The following is a 20,144-nucleotide window of genomic DNA, read 5'->3' as shown; positions in this document are numbered from 1 at the left end:
AAGGGGACTTATAGCTGCAATGCCCCTCTGGGAAATATTCAAATTGTCTCTCCAGTAAAGGAGACAAACTCTAGCACAGCGCCACCTATTGGAAGTAGCGATCCTAAAAGTCACAAGTGGATTTTTGACAATCCTTTGCAATATGACTCAGGATATATAAGCCAGCTCAGAATCCCAATTTGCAGACACGGTGTTTCGGGGTGCTTGCCCCTCGTCAGTGCAAAGTATGGGGGTGTCTGATCTGGCTCATGAGAAAGCTATGTGGGGACCACGGGGGAACACTATTCTCCTTAAGGAGACTTTGCAAGCCAGTCTGGCTGCCAGGTAAGGGGACTTATAGCTGCAATGCCCCTAAAATTCCACGGGGGAACACTATTCTCCTTAAGGAGACTTTGCAAGCCAGTCTGGCTGCCAGGTAAGGGGACTTATAGCTGCAATGCCCCTCTGGGAAATATTCAAATTGTCTCTCCAGTAAAGGAGACAAACTCTAGCACAGCGCCACCTATTGGAAGTAGCGATCCTAAAAGTCACAAGTGGATTTTTGACAATCCTTTGCAATATGACTCAGGATATATAAGCCAGCTCAGAATCCCAATTTGCAGACACGGTGTTTCGGGGTGCTTGCCCCTCGTCAGTGCAAAGTATGGGGGTGTCTGATCTGGCTCATGAGAAAGCTATGTGGGGACCACGGGGGAACACTATTCTCCTTAAGGAGACTTTGCAAGCCAGTCTGGCTGCCAGGTAAGGGGACTTATAGCTGCAATGCCCCTAAAATTCCACGGGGGAACACTATTCTCCTTAAGGAGACTTTGCAAGCCAGTCTGGCTGCCAGGTAAGGGGACTTATAGCTGCAATGCCCCTCTGGGAAATATTCAAATTGTCTCTCCAGTAAAGGAGACAAACTCTAGCACAGCGCCACCTATTGGAAGTAGCGATCCTAAAAGTCACAAGTGGATTTTTGACAATCCTTTGCAATATGACTCAGGATATATAAGCCAGCTCAGAATCCCAATTTGCAGACACGGTGTTTCGGGGTGCTTGCCCCTCGTCAGTGCAAAGTATGGGGGTGTCTGATCTGGCTCATGAGAAAGCTATGTGGGGACCACGGGGGAACACTATTCTCCTTAAGGAGACTTTGCAAGCCAGTCTGGCTGCCAGGTAAGGGGACTTATAGCTGCAATGCCCCTAAAATTCCACGGGGGAACACTATTCTCCTTAAGGAGACTTTGCAAGCCAGTCTGGCTGCCAGGTAAGGGGACTTATAGCTGCAATGCCCCTCTGGGAAATATTCAAATTGTCTCTCCAGTAAAGGAGACAAACTCTAGCACAGCGCCACCTATTGGAAGTAGCGATCCTAAAAGTCACAAGTGGATTTTTGACAATCCTTTGCAATATGACTCAGGATATATAAGCCAGCTCAGAATCCCAATTTGCAGACACGGTGTTTCGGGGTGCTTGCCCCTCGTCAGTGCAAAGTATGGGGGTGTCTGATCTGGCTCATGAGAAAGCTATGTGGGGACCACGGGGGAACACTATTCTCCTTAAGGAGACTTTGCAAGCCAGTCTGGCTGCCAGGTAAGGGGACTTATAGCTGCAATGCCCCTAAAATTCCACGGGGGAACACTATTCTCCTTAAGGAGACTTTGCAAGCCAGTCTGGCTGCCAGGTAAGGGGACTTATAGCTGCAATGCCCCTCTGGGAAATATTCAAATTGTCTCTCCAGTAAAGGAGACAAACTCTAGCACAGCGCCACCTATTGGAAGTAGCGATCCTAAAAGTCACAAGTGGATTTTTGACAATCCTTTGCAATATGACTCAGGATATATAAGCCAGCTCAGAATCCCAATTTGCAGACACGGTGTTTCGGGGTGCTTGCCCCTCGTCAGTGCAAAGTATGGGGGTGTCTGATCTGGCTCATGAGAAAGCTATGTGGGGACCACGGGGGAACACTATTCTCCTTAAGGAGACTTTGCAAGCCAGTCTGGCTGCCAGGTAAGGGGACTTATAGCTGCAATGCCCCTAAAATTCCACGGGGGAACACTATTCTCCTTAAGGAGACTTTGCAAGCCAGTCTGGCTGCCAGGTAAGGGGACTTATAGCTGCAATGCCCCTCTGGGAAATATTCAAATTGTCTCTCCAGTAAAGGAGACAAACTCTAGCACAGCGCCACCTATTGGAAGTAGCGATCCTAAAAGTCACAAGTGGATTTTTGACAATCCTTTGCAATATGACTCAGGATATATAAGCCAGCTCAGAATCCCAATTTGCAGACACGGTGTTTCGGGGTGCTTGCCCCTCGTCAGTGCAAAGTATGGGGGTGTCTGATCTGGCTCATGAGAAAGCTATGTGGGGACCACGGGGGAACACTATTCTCCTTAAGGAGACTTTGCAAGCCAGTCTGGCTGCCAGGTAAGGGGACTTATAGCTGCAATGCCCCTAAAATTCCACGGGGGAACACTATTCTCCTTAAGGAGACTTTGCAAGCCAGTCTGGCTGCCAGGTAAGGGGACTTATAGCTGCAATGCCCCTCTGGGAAATATTCAAATTGTCTCTCCAGTAAAGGAGACAAACTCTAGCACAGCGCCACCTATTGGAAGTAGCGATCCTAAAAGTCACAAGTGGATTTTTGACAATCCTTTGCAATATGACTCAGGATATATAAGCCAGCTCAGAATCCCAATTTGCAGACACGGTGTTTCGGGGTGCTTGCCCCTCGTCAGTGCAAAGTATGGGGGTGTCTGATCTGGCTCATGAGAAAGCTATGTGGGGACCACGGGGGAACACTATTCTCCTTAAGGAGACTTTGCAAGCCAGTCTGGCTGCCAGGTAAGGGGACTTATAGCTGCAATGCCCCTAAAATTCCACGGGGGAACACTATTCTCCTTAAGGAGACTTTGCAAGCCAGTCTGGCTGCCAGGTAAGGGGACTTATAGCTGCAATGCCCCTCTGGGAAATATTCAAATTGTCTCTCCAGTAAAGGAGACAAACTCTAGCACAGCGCCACCTATTGGAAGTAGCGATCCTAAAAGTCACAAGTGGATTTTTGACAATCCTTTGCAATATGACTCAGGATATATAAGCCAGCTCAGAATCCCAATTTGCAGACACGGTGTTTCGGGGTGCTTGCCCCTCGTCAGTGCAAAGTATGGGGGTGTCTGATCTGGCTCATGAGAAAGCTATGTGGGGACCACGGGGGAACACTATTCTCCTTAAGGAGACTTTGCAAGCCAGTCTGGCTGCCAGGTAAGGGGACTTATAGCTGCAATGCCCCTAAAATTCCACGGGGGAACACTATTCTCCTTAAGGAGACTTTGCAAGCCAGTCTGGCTGCCAGGTAAGGGGACTTATAGCTGCAATGCCCCTCTGGGAAATATTCAAATTGTCTCTCCAGTAAAGGAGACAAACTCTAGCACAGCGCCACCTATTGGAAGTAGCGATCCTAAAAGTCACAAGTGGATTTTTGACAATCCTTTGCAATATGACTCAGGATATATAAGCCAGCTCAGAATCCCAATTTGCAGACACGGTGTTTCGGGGTGCTTGCCCCTCGTCAGTGCAAAGTATGGGGGTGTCTGATCTGGCTCATGAGAAAGCTATGTGGGGACCACGGGGGAACACTATTCTCCTTAAGGAGACTTTGCAAGCCAGTCTGGCTGCCAGGTAAGGGGACTTATAGCTGCAATGCCCCTAAAATTCCACGGGGGAACACTATTCTCCTTAAGGAGACTTTGCAAGCCAGTCTGGCTGCCAGGTAAGGGGACTTATAGCTGCAATGCCCCTCTGGGAAATATTCAAATTGTCTCTCCAGTAAAGGAGACAAACTCTAGCACAGCGCCACCTATTGGAAGTAGCGATCCTAAAAGTCACAAGTGGATTTTTGACAATCCTTTGCAATATGACTCAGGATATATAAGCCAGCTCAGAATCCCAATTTGCAGACACGGTGTTTCGGGGTGCTTGCCCCTCGTCAGTGCAAAGTATGGGGGTGTCTGATCTGGCTCATGAGAAAGCTATGTGGGGACCACGGGGGAACACTATTCTCCTTAAGGAGACTTTGCAAGCCAGTCTGGCTGCCAGGTAAGGGGACTTATAGCTGCAATGCCCCTAAAATTCCACGGGGGAACACTATTCTCCTTAAGGAGACTTTGCAAGCCAGTCTGGCTGCCAGGTAAGGGGACTTATAGCTGCAATGCCCCTCTGGGAAATATTCAAATTGTCTCTCCAGTAAAGGAGACAAACTCTAGCACAGCGCCACCTATTGGAAGTAGCGATCCTAAAAGTCACAAGTGGATTTTTGACAATCCTTTGCAATATGACTCAGGATATATAAGCCAGCTCAGAATCCCAATTTGCAGACACGGTGTTTCGGGGTGCTTGCCCCTCGTCAGTGCAAAGTATGGGGGTGTCTGATCTGGCTCATGAGAAAGCTATGTGGGGACCACGGGGGAACACTATTCTCCTTAAGGAGACTTTGCAAGCCAGTCTGGCTGCCAGGTAAGGGGACTTATAGCTGCAATGCCCCTCTGGGAAATATTCAAATTGTCTCTCCAGTAAAGGAGACAAACTCTAGCACAGCGCCACCTATTGGAAGTAGCGATCCTAAAAGTCACAAGTGGATTTTTGACAATCCTTTGCAATATGACTCAGGATATATAAGCCAGCTCAGAATCCCAATTTGCAGACACGGTGTTTCGGGGTGCTTGCCCCTCGTCAGTGCAAAGTATGGGGGTGTCTGATCTGGCTCATGAGAAAGCTATGTGGGGACCACGGGGGAACACTATTCTCCTTAAGGAGACTTTGCAAGCCAGTCTGGCTGCCAGGTAAGGGGACTTATAGCTGCAATGCCCCTAAAATTCCACGGGGGAACACTATTCTCCTTAAGGAGACTTTGCAAGCCAGTCTGGCTGCCAGGTAAGGGGACTTATAGCTGCAATGCCCCTCTGGGAAATATTCAAATTGTCTCTCCAGTAAAGGAGACAAACTCTAGCACAGCGCCACCTATTGGAAGTAGCGATCCTAAAAGTCACAAGTGGATTTTTGACAATCCTTTGCAATATGACTCAGGATATATAAGCCAGCTCAGAATCCCAATTTGCAGACACGGTGTTATATACACACAAGTAAAATATATCTTTGTACCGTGTTAGCCAGTAGAGATATAACATTTTTGTAACTCAAACCACAGCATCATGGACATGAAATTGCTGGTATTGAAAGGAAACTTCAAGTCCCAGAGAAATAGGAGACTATGGGAGTACACACTTATGATGACCTTTGACACATTCAGAGTAGGAATGAATGTGTCTCATGGATTCATGTCTTTTTACATCAGTTAAAAGATGTGCTCCTCTGACCATCCTCGCGTGTCACAGCCCTGGACCAGACCCTTATCAAAGGACAATAAAACTTTCACACTGAACTGCAGTAAAATTTATGGCCACAACAGTTTGCCCCCCTGCCATAGAGATAGTTCTGTTTTATATAACTTGTTTTTTTTTTTTTACTGCACTATTCTAAGTCCTGTTGTGTATAAATATGTGACTCTTCAGATTTTGTGTTATACCATGCCTGATGAAGAGACCTGAGTAGTCTCGAAAGCTTGCAATTATTACCATCTTTTCAGTTAGCCATTAAAAGGTATCAACCACTGAGGACTCTCAGTTCTTTTAAACAATTTTTATATATATTATATATATATATATATATATATATATATATATATATATATATATATATATATATACACACACACACACACATACACACAAACATATATACCATTTGCTAGATATGCCAGCTCAACATAAACCTATACCTGGGTATTAGATTGCATTTGGAGCGATTTATTCTTTTGGAGGCTATTGTTCGAAGTGATATTGGTTGTCCAACAAAAATGTGAATATTTCCGAAATTGCCATTCAGTACTTTTCTGGCTTTAAATAAGCCCTGCAAGAGAAATAGTAGAAAAACATAAGTGCTGAAATTTCTTTATACATTGGTTTTATCAACCACTGAACTGTATCTTACTGAAGTAGATTCTTTGGATTTGTGTGCTCCGAGAAGCTCTTGTGCATAGAAGGACTCTTCTAAGATTTTCTCATAGCTAATACTGATAGGAACCAGATAAGTATCATAAACTTCTCCTCTGAGAAACGGTTCAGCTACAACATTCAAAAGGCCTAAAATCAAACAATAAAATATGTCTTAATTCTACATTTCTGTGTTTACGCAGGTGTAACATCATTGTATTGATGAGTTTAGTATACATGAATACAGTATGTGTTTCTTTCTGTAGACGCACAATAAAGTACAACTCCAGAGCATCAAAGCAATCTAAACCCAGCTAGACTTTTCCCCATATGGTGCAATGAAATCTATATGAAGATGCAGCAGACAAATTGGATTTCCTTGGCACCCTTCAACAGCATGAATGGGAGAGGTTCTCCCATCCTGAAATGATAGGGCAGATGACAGCAATTACCCAAAGAATTGTCAGCCTATATAGCCCTACTACTAAGCACCATCACTGTTTCCTTTTTTTGTCATTCTAGAGCAGGGGTGGGCAATTAATTTTCCCATGGGGCCGCATGAGAAATTGGGATGGTTTTAGAGGGCCGGACTAATATAATTAACTTAGTTTTACCCAATAATGTATATAGTATATATACTATCCCTTCATAAACAAACAGTAAGTTACGGACTGTGTGACCCCTCATGGCCCTGCACGCACACACACAGAGATGTCCGTTTTTTTACTGGTAGCACGGGTGTCACACGGATCGCACACTGATGTGATCCGTGTGACAAGTACCAGAGAAAATACGGGTCTTTTTAATAAAAAGATTTTCTATATTTACCTCTCTCCAGCGATGCTGTCTCTGGCTCTGCTGCCTCCAGCTCCTTATCGCCGGTAATTATACTCACTGAATATTCACTGCAGTGAGCAGCTGGAAGCAGGGACAGTGCTGGGGACCGCATCGCTGGGTGAGTATACAGGTGTGTGTGTGTGTGTGTGTGTTGAGAACCTGGAAGCCGGAGCATCTCGGGGACTCCTCGTCACAGTTCCCAATGAACTCTGATGAACCCGTGAAGCTGTAGCGTGGGTGTCGCAGGGGGGTCATCAGAGTTCATTGGAAACTCCAATGACCTCCTGGAGGTCACTGTGCTTGCAGAATACTCACCTATCCCTGCGGTGATGTTCTCAACGGTGCTATGCCCGGCTCTGTCACCGCGATGCTCCAGCTTCCAGGTCCTGAGTGCAGTGAATAATCGATGAATGAGTGGGGGTCAGGAGCGGGATTTCACAGACTCGTGTTTTCTCCAGTACCTGTCACATGTATGCAAACAGGTACAGGAGAAACGCAATCAGGCCCTGTAATGGCGGCACACCGCTGCAGGGGGCGAGGAGGGAGCGTGTGCTGCCCGATGTAACTCCAGTACCACTCGCAGTTACAGGCTTTTCTCTGCGCTGATTCTAGGTACCAGACCCGCTCTAGTTATGTTTGAGCTCCACACGGAGCCAATGCCAGGAGCTCCACAATCAAGTGTCTGCTCTCAGCAGCAGGGGCGGACACTGACAGCTTGGGGCCACTGTGCAAGAAATTGTATCTTGCCCCCCCTTCTATGGTGACAAAGCTGCATATAGTATAAATACACACACACATACATACACACAGAAATACACACATATATACTGTGTACGTACATATATACACATATACATACGTATACACACACACACGCACTATATACATATTGTGAGGTAGCGTGGTCAGCTGCGCGGCAGAAGACACGGGATCCAGGCACCAAGGATCACAGCACACGGTTTATTGTACAAACAAAAGTCCACAACAGCACCCATGTGTTATCTCCGGCAGAAACTCAGGGAGTTGTGTTCACTCCCTCACACTAGGCAACCACGCCCATGTTCCTGTTTCCTTTTAACCCTCCTTTCAGCCTGTAGGGAAACAGCATTAACTCCGGAGTGGAGTTACTTTCTATCATGGAGTGAGCACAACCGGGGCGAGACGTACCGGCCATAATAGATAACCCCGGTCACAGTCTCACATACCCCCCCCCCTCAGTTCAAGCGAGCGGGGTTGAACTCCTGCCATCAAACACGGGCCGCGGGACAAGGCATCGGCGTTGCCCTGCAACCTACCGGCCCGGTGTTCAACCGTAAACCGGAAGTTCTGCAGAGAAAGGAACCACCGGGTAACCCGGGCATTCCGTTCCTTGGCGGACCTCATCCATACCAGCGGAGAGTGATCAGTCACCAAGCGAAACTGCCGTCCCAGCAGGTAATAGCGTAGGGACTCCAAGGCCCACTTGATCGCCAGGCACTCCTTCTCCACTACGCTATAATTCCGCTCGGGAGGGGTGAGCTTCCTACTTAAGAAGGTGACGGGGTGTTCCTCCCCCTGAACCACCTGAGACAGCACTGCCCCCAGGCCGACCTCCGAGGCGTCAGTCTGTACTATGAACTCCTTCCGGAAATCAGGGTTGACCAGAACGGGCTGTCCGCACAGGACCCCCTTCAGGGCCCGGAAGGAGTCCTCGGCCTGCGGAGTCCAGCGCACCATGACGGACTTCTTGCCTTTGAGAAGGTCCGTCAAGGGGGCTGATAGTCCCGCAAAATCTTTTACAAACCTCCTGTAGTACCCCACAATACCCAGGAAGGCCCTAACCTGCTTCGTGGTCAGGGGTCTAGGCCACTTCTGGATTGCCTCAACCTTGTTAATTTGGGGCTTAATCACTCCTTGGCCTATTACGTAGCCCAAGTAGCGGGCTTCCGTGAGCCCCAACGCACATTTCTTGGGATTGGCTGTCAATCCAGCTGTTCGGAGCGCGTTCACCACCGCTTGTACCTGTTCCAAGTGGGTCTGCCACTCACAGCTGTAAATAATGATGTCATCAAGGTACGCTGATGCATACGCCTGGTGGGGTTCCAGCACCAAGTCCATCAACCTCTGGAACGTGGCCGGAGCGCCATGTAACCCAAAAGGCAAGACAACATAGTGGAAGAGACCCTCCGGCGTAACAAAAGCGGTTTTCTCCTTGGCGGACTCAGTCAGTGGCACCTGCCAGTACCCCTTGGTCAGGTCGAGTGTGGTGAAATATCGCGCCTGTCCCAGCCTATCAATCAGCTCATCCACCCGGGGCATGGGGTAGAGATCGAACTTGGATATTTCGTTCAATCTCCTAAAGTCATTGCAGAACCTTAAGGAGCCATCGGGTTTTGGTATTAGGACAATGGGACTAGCCCATTCACTCCGGGATTTTTCGATGACCCCCAGGCGTAGCATTGTCTTCACTTCCTCTGATATGGCTTGTCTTCGAGCCTCCGGCACCCGGTATGACTTCAGGCGTACCTTCAGGTGAGGCTCGGTGACAATGTCATGTCGTATCAGACTGGTCCTACCAGGCAGCTCGGAGAAGACATCGGGGTTCTGCTGAACCAGCCGTCTGGCCTCTCGCCTCTGTTGCTTGGTGAGGGCTTCTCCAATCCTTACTTCCGGTTCGTCCTCTCCGGAGGTCGCTGGAGCCGGGTTTGAACGACCCGAAGAGGAGGGAGATGGGGAAAAAGCAACCATCAGGCTTTCCCGTTCCTGCCAAGGTTTTAATAGGTTAACATGGTATATTTGTTCAGGTTTCCGCCTACCGGGCTGCAATACCTTATAGTTGACCACCCCGACTTTTTCCTTTATCTCGTAGGGGCCTTGCCACTGAGCCAGGAATTTACTCTCCGCCGTGGGGATCAATACCAACACCCGATCCCCGGGTTTAAAGGTCCGCACGGTGGCTTGTCTATTGTAGTGGCCGCTTTGCGCGGCCTGAGCCTCCTGTAAATGCTCCTTCACAATTGGCATGACCGCGCTTATGCGGTTCTGCATTCCTAAAATGTGTTCAATCACACTTTTATGGGGGGTGGGCTCTTGCTCCCATGTTTCCTTTGCCAGGTCCAACAATCCCCGGGGATGTCGCCCGTATAACAACTCAAAAGGCGAAAACCCCGTGGATGCCTGTGGCACCTCTCGTATGGCAAACATCAAATAGGGAAGCATCATATCCCAGTCTTTCCCGTCTTTGGAAATCACCCTTTTGAGCATGGTTTTCAGGGTTTTATTGAATCGTTCCACTAAACCATCCGTCTGAGGACGATACACAGACGTACGCAACTGCTTGATCTGGAGTAGCCGGCATAGCTCTTTGGTCACTTTAGACATGAATGGGGTCCCCTGATCCGTAAGGATCTCCTTGGGCAACCCCACCTGGCAGAACACAGCAAACAACTCCCGAGCTATAAGCTTCGCCGCAGTATGTCTGAGAGGTATCGCCTCTGGATACCGGGTGGCATAGTCAACGATCACTAGGATGTGTTGGTGCCCTCGAGCAGACTTTACGAGGGGCCCCACCAGATCCATCCCTATCCGTTCAAAAGGGACTTCTATAATGGGTAACGGTACCAACGGACTGCGAAAGTGGGTCAGGGGTGCGGTAAGCTGACACTCCGGGCAGGTTTCGCAGAACCGTTTTACCTCCCCAAAGACCCCGGGCCAATAGAACCTTTGCAATATTCGCTCCTGCATTTTCTTGACCCCTAGGTGGCCACTCATCAGGTGTTTATGAGCCAAGTCGAGGACCCGCCGGCGATACGGCTGGGGCACCACCAACTGCTCTACCCCCACGCCCCGTATTTCATCTACCCGGTAGAGTAAATCCTGCTTAAGAGCGAAATGGGGGTACCTTAACTGGGCACCGGGCAGCTGTGCCACCCCGTCAACTACTGTCACCCGACTCCGGGCATGTATTAATGTAGGGTCCTGGAGTTGGGCTGTCCCAAACGTATCCGGGGACGCCTCCAACTCCGGGATGGGCTCGACCGTCTCAGCCTCTCCTGCCAATACCTCTAGGGGCGACCTATCGGGTTCACATTCTGTCCCTATCATGGGGACCCCTACGGCAGGCGTCCCGGATTCGGGATTGTAGGGCTCAGGTCCCGCACTAACCAATATCTGAGGGGACTTAGGAGGTCCCTTTCATAAAGTCCAAAAATAGGGCAGATCCCTTCCTAGGATCACGTCATAGGGAAGAGTGTTAATAAGTCCCACCTCATGTTGCACCTGACCGCAAGGTGTTGTGATGGTGACAATCCCCGTGGGATAGTCTCGGCGGTCCCCATGTATGCAAACCACCCCCACGGTACGTCCTGTGGCCTTTACTTTAGCCCTTAGGGTTGATCGCACAAGGGTCACCAAGCTTCCGGAATCCAACAAGCCTGTAACCGGACATCCATTCACCTGTATTTGACACAAGTGGGGCTCAGTCTCTGGGGAGACAAGGTCAGCGGTACACACCACCTGAGCATACATTGAACCCCGCCGGGTAACCTCACAATCCATGGGCTCCGTGGTGAGTGGACACTGGGCTTCCATATGTCCCACCCACTGGCACTGCCAACATCTAATAGGGAAGGAAACCCCCTTGACGAGTTGTCGTTTAGGGTACATAGCCTTCCGGACCTCAGGGACGGCGGGCGCGGCCTCAGACGGGACGGTAGCGGACTCCCGCACCGGTGTCAGCGGTGGGTCCTTGGCCCTAGGCTTGGAGGGGCCGGACCGACGGGCGGTACGCAAAGTCTCAGTGTCCCGTATCAAGTCCTGCGTAGCCACATGCCGCTCTACCAGGCACACTAATTGGTCCAGGGTACTTGGGTCGCCCTGTCCTACCCACCGTTGAATGGTGACGGGTAAAGTGCGCACAAAACGATCAACTACTACCCTTTCCACCATTTGCGCCGGGCTCAGAGTGTCAGGCTGCAACCACTTCTTTACGAGATGCAACAAGTCATAGGCCTGGGAGCGTACGGGTTTGGCTTCCTCATAGAACCACTGATTTACCCGCTGAGCCCGTACATAGGTATTCACCCCCAACCGAGCAAGTATTTCGGCTTTCAGGGTCGCATATTCTAGGGCGTCCTCGGTACAGAGGTCCAGGTACGCTTTTTGGAGCTCCCCCGTCAGATAGGGCGACAATACCGCAGCCCACTGGGGGGTCGGTAGCTTTTCCCGCTCGGCCACCCGCTCAAACACCGCCAGGAACGCTTCCACATCATCCCCCGGGGTCATCTTTTGCAACGCTTGTCTCAGTACTTTCCGGACGCTGCCATCGTCACCCGGTCCCGGGGTTGTTGCTGCCGGTCCGGCACGGATCGACTTGGCCAGGAGAACCATCTGTTCTTGGTGCCTTTGTTCCTGCAACTGCAAGGATTGCTGCTGACGATCCAACGTCCGGAGCAGGTGTGTATTCGTCTGTTGTTGCTGTGCATTAGCCTGAGCCAGCTGCTTTAGTATGTCCTCCATGGCGTCGCCGGGTTTGGGCTGTAGTATAGCCGCTCGAATCCAGGACATGCGCTGCCGGGTCACCAGGGATGGATGCTACACCTCACCGGGCTGGCATGCCCGCCGATCTCCACCATCTGTGAGGTAGCGTGGTCGGCTGTGCGGCAGAAGACACGGGATCCAGGCACCAAGGGTCACAGCACACGGTTTATTGTACAAACAAAAGTCCATAACAGCACCCATGTGTTATCTCCGGCAGAAACTCAGGGAGTTGTGTTCACTCCCTCACACTAGGCAACCACGCCCATGTTCCTGTTTCCTTTTAACCCTCCTTTCAGCCTGTAGGGAAACAGCATTAACCCCGGAGTGGAGTTACTTTCTATCATGGAGTGAGCACAACCGGGGCGAGACGTACCGGCCATCATAGATAACCCCGGTCACAGTCTCACAATATATACAATCCCCATATACTACATCACTACACCCCTATATACTACACCTATAATATACATCACTACATCCCTATACATCACTAGACCCCTATATACTATACCAGTAAAACTACATTCCCATATACTATATCACTACACAGAAATATTAGTCACCAGTTACCCCCCCCTCCCCCCATTGCCCTCTCTGGTTACTAGTCACCCGTCACCTCTCCCTCCTCAGGCACCTCCGTACCGGCCCCCCGTTCAGCTGCTTCTTCTCTTGTACGGGCCCTGGCTGCGCCGCTGCTGTTCTTGTTCGGGCCCCCGCCGCTGCTTCTCTGCATACGGGCCCCGGCTGCGACAGCTTCTTCTCCTGCCGGGCGGGAACTTTTCAAATGACACACGCGCGCCGTACTGACGACTTCAGGGTGCGCGTGTGTGTCACAGAGAAAGGTGACGGGCAGGGAACAGAGGACAGATTCCTGCGTTCCGCTGCCTACACTGTGTGGCGCTGCAGGATTGCTCCTTGCCCAGCACGCAGCGTGTGATAAGGGCAATCTGACCACGGGCCTCCCGGAGCCTGGAGCCGGACAACAGGTCAGATTGCCCTCATCACTGATGCGAGCAAGGACGCCCTGAGCCAGGCGGGCTGGTCACAGAGAGTAGGCGGGCCGGATGTGGCCCGCAGCCCGCCCCTTGCCCAGGTCTGTTCTAGAGAGACAGATGATCTGTTGTAATACATATTTTTTATCTTACTATTATGTTTACTTTCCTGCTATCTCAGACTGTGTGGGTCCATGCAAACAGGAGCTTCTTCATGAATTAGGGCTATAGGAGAAGTCACAACCTCTGTGTGCACCTCGCCAGTAACCTTAATCTATTCGCTGCTGAAGTAAAACTGTGGGCTAGTAAACACTGCCGCCAAATTATGCCTTTTTTATTCAAGTTGGGCAAAATTGGCGTGAGCATGTCAAATACTGCAAAATTTTAGAGTAGCTTTGAGTTGAGAAAAAATATTTGATGAATCGGGCCCCATGAGTATATCTTTATAAGGGTACGCGCACACGGGCATATGAATCGGATGAGTGCAATGCGAGAAAATCTCTCATTGCACTCGGACCAATGTTAGTCAATGAGGCAGAGCAGTTGGTCAGTTTTTCTCTTCCAGATTCTGGATGAGAGAAAAGTCGCAACATGCTGTGATTTGTTGTCAAAATCATGCGAGACTCGCCAATACAAGTCAATGAGTGCGAGAAAAAAATTGGACGCCACACGGACAGCACACAGACAATCCTAGTGACGTCCGTTTTTATGGATACAATTCTAACATGCAGCACAGAACACTGTAAATGGTCCTGTAAATGACTAATAGCTGCTGAGAGAAAAACGGATTGCAAACTGATAACATACTGACAGCACATGGATGACAAGTGAGACAAAAATCGTCCTACTCTCCTGGACAAGAATGGGGCCGTTTTTTTTCACGCGATTGTGTCATTCTAGCCTAAGTGATATCTTAATAGTAAAGGTGCGTCATCTTTTTAGCCAATACAATTCCTTCCATCTTAGATACTCTACTCATGCTCAGTAGGTCTGAAGGCTCAGACACATGCTATGTTCTTCGACAGTACTGTGGCAGAATGTTTAGCACTGTTATTTTTCCATCTGGCGCACTGGGTTCTTATCCCACCAAGTACAAACATTTCCATAAGTGGTCAGTTCCTCCCTTGTTTACCTTGGAGGGTCTATTGTTGCTCCCTTACCACAACTGTTGTGTTTATGGTAGTCATAGCCTCCACTAATTATTTACTGACACTGTCAAAGGATGTATGAGCTGTATATATTCTTCTATGCCTGCTTTTCTCTCCTCAGAGATGGTGTCTTTTACTGCACAGGTGCCACTGATCTGGTGCCCCATAGTAAGTAGATTGTGGCTTCTGTTCTACATCAGTTCTGCAGGCTTAAAGGGGTTGTCACCTGAACAAAGTACATTTAACCTCATAACGACGGCCGTACGACTTAAAGCGGCGGCAAAACAGGGTACTTATTCTGTTCCGCCGCTTTAAAGCGGCGGCCCGAAAAAACCCTGTAGCGCCCCCCAGCGACCGAAAATCTCGGGGGGTTTCAGCTACCGGGGGTAGCTGAGACCCCCCAGATTATGAATCGGGGTGTTTTTTTTGGACCCCGATCATGTGATCGGCGGTATATACTGTATACCGACGAACACATGAAAAAAAAAGAAATGGCCGGTAAAACTGATTTCTTTTTCATCTGACGTGATCAAACATGTCAGATGAGAAAGAAATCTAACCCCCTAGTGCCCCCAAAGCCCCCGGTACCGGAGAGTCCCCCCACCCCCACCCCTACCCCCACCGGACATCCAAAATGGCGCCGAAGCGCACAGAAAACTGCCGCCGGCGCCGGCTCTGCAGTCATTTCCCTCCGATCTGAAATGATCAAACATTTCAGATCGGAGGGAAATGTCCTCCCCCTGACCCCTCCTCCGGTCCACCGGAGCCCTCTGGTCACCGGAGCCCCCTCCGGTTCTCCAGAGCCACCACCCCCCTCCCCCCTCCGGAAGATGGCGGCGCACAGCGCGCGGCCGCATTCATTCTGCTCTTTCTGCCGCATGTGACACGTCACATGCGGCAGAAAGGTGTCCCCAGGTCCCACTAGGTCACCCCCGTCACCCCCCCCAAAGCCCCCGGTTATACGTTACCTGTCTGCCGCTCCGTCCCGCGATCACGCCGCCTCCTTCTTCAATGCTGGCGGCGCATGCGCAGACAGCGGCTGTCAGCTGGATCCCTGCAAGCAGGGATCCTGCTGACGTCGCAACTGCACAGGCTCCACTGTGGACCGGGGGAGGGTGAGTGCGGTAATCTGCAGTCACACTCCTCACATGGAGAGACTGCTGTTCCAGAAAATGGGGGGTACGTTCTGTGAGCGTGCCCCTCATATTCTGGAATGAGGTTACTGCAGGTCACTCTGCCCTAGGTTGGACCGGGGCAGTGTGAGTGCAGTATTCTCAGATTACTGCACCCACACTGCTCATGGAGAGCTTGCTCTTCCAGAAAATGGGGGATACGTTCCCTGAACGTGCCCCCCATATTCTAGAAGATCCAGAGTCGCCGAGGGACCTCCAAAATGGATTACAGCGACCGGAATTTCTTTATTTTCAATAAATTGGTAAAAGAGGAATGTTTCGGGGAGTGTTTTTTCAAATAAATTTTTTTTTTGTCTTTTTTTTTTCTATTACTGACTGGGTTAGTGATGTCGGGTATCTGTTCAGATGCCGTGACATCACTAACCCCAGGGCTTGATGCCAGGTGACATTACAGCTGGTATCAACCCCATATATTACCCCGTCTGCCACCGCACCAGGGCGCGGGATGAGCTGGGGCGAAGCGCCAGGATTGGCGCATCTAATGGATGCGCCACTTCTGGGGCGGCTGCGGCCTGCTATTTTTAGGCTGGGAAGAGTCCAATAACCATGGCTCTTCCCACCCTGAGAATACCAGACCCCAGCTGTCCGCTTCACCTTGGCTGGTGATCTAATTTGGGGGGGACCCCACGTTTTTTTTTTTTTTAAAAAACGCCTGGGGAGCCCTCCAAATTGATCACCAGACAAGGTGAAGCTGTCAGCTGTGGTTTGCAGGCTACAGCTGTCTGCTTTACCCTAGCTGGCTATCAAAAATAGGGGGGACCCCACGTCGTTTATTTTAATTATTAATTTTTGGGGGGGCTAAATACAAGGCTAGGCACCCTTTAGTGCCACATGAAAGGCACTAAAGGGCGCCAGCTTAGAATATGCAGGGGGTGGGACGTTATATATGTTTGACATCTATCCATTCATCCATTGTAGCATTTTACGCTGTGTGCCCACAATCAGGGTTTGCAGCGTTTTGGGCGCAGAGTGTATTCCCTGTGTCCATAACGCTGCATTGTGCAGTAGAAGCACAGTGGAAGGATTTTTAGAAATCCCATGCCCAATGTGCTTCTTTTCTCCGCAGCATAAACCGACCTGTGGCGCAGCTTCCCGAGCCTCAGCATGTCAATTTATGCTGCGGAGATGAGTGTTCTCTGCAGGTAGCATAGAGCTCCACAGCGGCCTGAACCCAAATCGTGGGCATGGGCAGCTGCGTTCTCCCGTGGACAACACTCACATCTCTGCAGGAGGCTGACACTGTGTACTAGACGCCGTGTCGCTGGATCATGGCCACATAGCCTAAAAGTGAGACATTTGTTGCTACAGCAACATTTTTGTGAAGTACCTGTGGATTCAAAATGCTTACTATACTCCTGAATAAAATCCAGTTTCCAAACTGGGGTCACTTGTGGGGGTTTTCTGACGTATAGGTACCCAAGGGGCCCTGCTAATGTGACATGGTGCGCGCAATTTATTTCAACTTTTCCAGAATTCAAATGGTGCTCCCTCCATTCCAAGCCCTCCCATTTATCCAAACAGAGGTTTTTGGCCACATGTGGGGTATCCCTGTGCTCATAAGACATTGGACAACAACCTGTGGGGTCCACGGTTTGTTGTTGTCTCTTGAAAAAGTGAGAAATTTGATGCTAAAGCAACAGTTTTGTGAAAAAAATGAAATTTTCAATATGGCAACCTAAGCTTATCAAATTCTGTGAAGTACTCGTGGATTCAAACTGCTCACTATACACCTAGATAAAAGCCTTGAGGTGTCTTGTTTCCAGAATGAAGTCACTTGTGGGGGACCGCCACTGTTTAGGCACCTCAGGGGCTCTCCAAATGCAACCTGGCGTCCGCTATTGATTCCAGCCAATTTTGCAGTCAAATGGCGCTCCTTCCCTTCCGAGCCCTGCTGTGCGCCCAAACAGTTGATTTCTACCACATATAAGGTATCGCCAAACTCAGGAGAAATTGCACAATAAATGTTATGCTGAATTTTTTCCTTTTACTCTTGTAAAAAAAAAAAGCTACCTGGTTGAAATAACAATTTTGTGGTAAAATTTTATTTTTTTTTTTCATGGCTCAACGTTATAAAATTCTGTGAAGCACCTGAGGGTTCTGGGTACTCACCAAACATCTAGATAAATTCCTTGAGGGGCCTAGTTTCCAAAATGGGGTCACTTGTGCGGGGTTTCTGCTGTTTAGGTACCTTAGAGGACCTCCAAATGCGACATGGTGCCCGCAATCTATTTCAGCCAAATTTGCTTTCCAAAATTCAAATATTGCTCCTTCTGTTCCGAGCCCTCCCATTTGTCCAAACAGAGGTTTCTGACCACATGTGGGGTATCGGCGCGCTCATAAGAAAGTGGGGAACAAGTTTTGGGGTCCATTTTGTTGTGTTATTTCTTCTAAAAGTGAATAAATTTGGGTTAGAGCAACATTTTTAGGTAAAATTTAATTTTTGCTTTTTTTCATTCCACATTGCTTTTGTTCATGTGAAGCACCTGAAGGGTTAATAAACTTCTTGAATGTGGTTTTGAGTACTTTGGGGGGTGCAGTTTTTAGAATGGTGTCACTTTTGGGTGTTTTCTGTCATCTAGGCCTATTGAAGTTACTTCAAATGTGATGTGGTCCCTAAAAAACTGGTTTTGTAAATTTTGATGTAAAAATGAGAAATTGCTGATAAACTTTGAACCCCTCTAACTTCCTAACAAAAAAAAATTTTGTTTCCAAAATTGTGCTGATGTAAAGTAGACATGTGGGAAATGTTATTTATTAACTATTTTGTGTCACAGAAATCTCTGGTTTAACGGTATAAAAATTCAAAAGTTGAAAATTGCTAAATTTTCAAAATTTTTGCCAATATTCAATTTTTTTCATAAATAAACACAAAAAATATTGTCCTAAATTTGGTACTAACATGAAGTCCAATATGTGACGAAAAAACAATCTCAGAATCACCGGGATCCGTTGAAGCGTTCCAGAGTTATAACCTCATGAAGTGACACTGGTCAGAAGTGCAAAATTTGGTCTGGTCATTAAGGTGAAAATTAGCTCCGTCACTAAAGGGTTAAATAAATAGATCTTTGAATAAAAATAAGTTCCACAACTGGATGTGTTAAAGATTTTTTTTCCTGTGCTGACATAAACTTCTAAATGTGCTCCTTATATGAACTGTTTAATGGCTGGTCTAACCATGTAGGAAAATTGTCGGCACAGCTCCTGGCCAGGGAAGGACACAAAGAATAAAGAATTTATACAAATATTACAGCATGTGATCACACCTGATGCTTTCTATGAGGTAAAGCCTTTCCCTGCCTTTTTAATACCAATGTTTTAAATTACAGAAAAATTCTTCTACCTCAGAAAGATTCAGCTGTCTTTACAGTATAACTTATTTTGTTTCCTCCCCTTTCCGATTAGGCTAAGTTCACATTTCCGTTGATTTGTATCAGTCACATGCGTCGCTTGACGCATGTGACTGATGCGCTGTTCAACGCTGTACAACGGATGACAAAGAACAGAATTCTTTGTCGGATTCGTTGTGTGCGGGGGGCGGTGTTCGGGGGCAGAGCCGAGCGGGGGGGCGGGGCCAGGTGCTGAGGATGTCAGTGGAAGTGCTGCGGTCTGCATGGCTGGGGACAGGTGAGTGTATCTGTGAGTGAGTGTGTGTATGTGCATGTATGTATGTATGTATGTATGTATGTATGTGTGTGCACATGCAAAGTGCGGGAGGGGGCGGAGCCGAGCGGGGGGCGGGGCCAGGTGCTGAGGATGTCAGTAGAAGTGCTGCGGTCTGCATGGCTGGGGACAGGTGAGTGTATGTGTGAGTGAGTGTGTGTATGTGCATGTATGTATGTATGTATGTATGTGTGTGTGTGTGTGCACATGCAAAGTGCGGGAGGGGGCGGAGCCGAGCAGGGGGCGGGGCCAGACGAGGGTGTCAGTGCTTGTCTGCATGGCTGGGGACAGGTGTGTGTGTGTACATACACGTGCGGAGTGCGGGAGGGGGCGGGGCCGAGCGGGGAAGTGTCGGCCTCCCTGCACACGTAACCAGCCTAAATATCGGGTAACAGCAAAGCACCCGATGTTTACCTTGGTTACCCGATATTTACCTTGGTTACGGGCCTACACCGCTTAGCGCTGGCTCCTTGCACCGTAACCAGGGTAAATATCGGGTAACCAACCAAAGCTGGTGACGTGTGCAGGGAGCCAGAGAGCATGCGCAGCGAAATCCGACGGATCTCGCTGCTCAAAAAACGTTACATGCTGCGTTCCCCCCGCCCGGCGGTCAGTCGTTCCACGACTGATCAGTCGGGCGGAGGGTGCAACGCAGCATCATCAGTCACAATCCGCTGCTCATACAAGTCTATGGGAGCAGCGGAATCCGCTAAACGGATTCCGCTGTTTACAAGAGCAGCGGATTGTGACTGATAGATTTTAGCGGAA

The 20,144-nt window shown here is 49.1% G+C and overlaps 1 protein-coding gene across 1 annotated transcript in view; it reads right to left on the bottom strand.

Moving 5' to 3' along the window:
- Positions 1-20,144, bottom strand: part of LOC142296283 (dihydroxyacetone phosphate acyltransferase-like) — a 318,344-nt gene that overhangs the window by 193,957 nt on the left and 104,243 nt on the right. Inside the window, 2 exon segments of the mRNA XM_075339690.1 lie at positions 5,816-5,946; positions 6,028-6,179. Of these exon segments, the coding sequence (XP_075195805.1) occupies positions 5,816-5,946; positions 6,028-6,179 (283 nt within the window).

The sequence above is a fragment of the Anomaloglossus baeobatrachus genome, chromosome 3 (assembly GCF_048569485.1).
Source record: "Anomaloglossus baeobatrachus isolate aAnoBae1 chromosome 3, aAnoBae1.hap1, whole genome shotgun sequence".
NCBI lineage: Eukaryota > Metazoa > Chordata > Amphibia > Anura > Aromobatidae > Anomaloglossus > Anomaloglossus baeobatrachus.
Note: the sequence above shows the minus strand (reverse complement) of the source record. Positions and strands in the feature narration are given on the sequence as shown.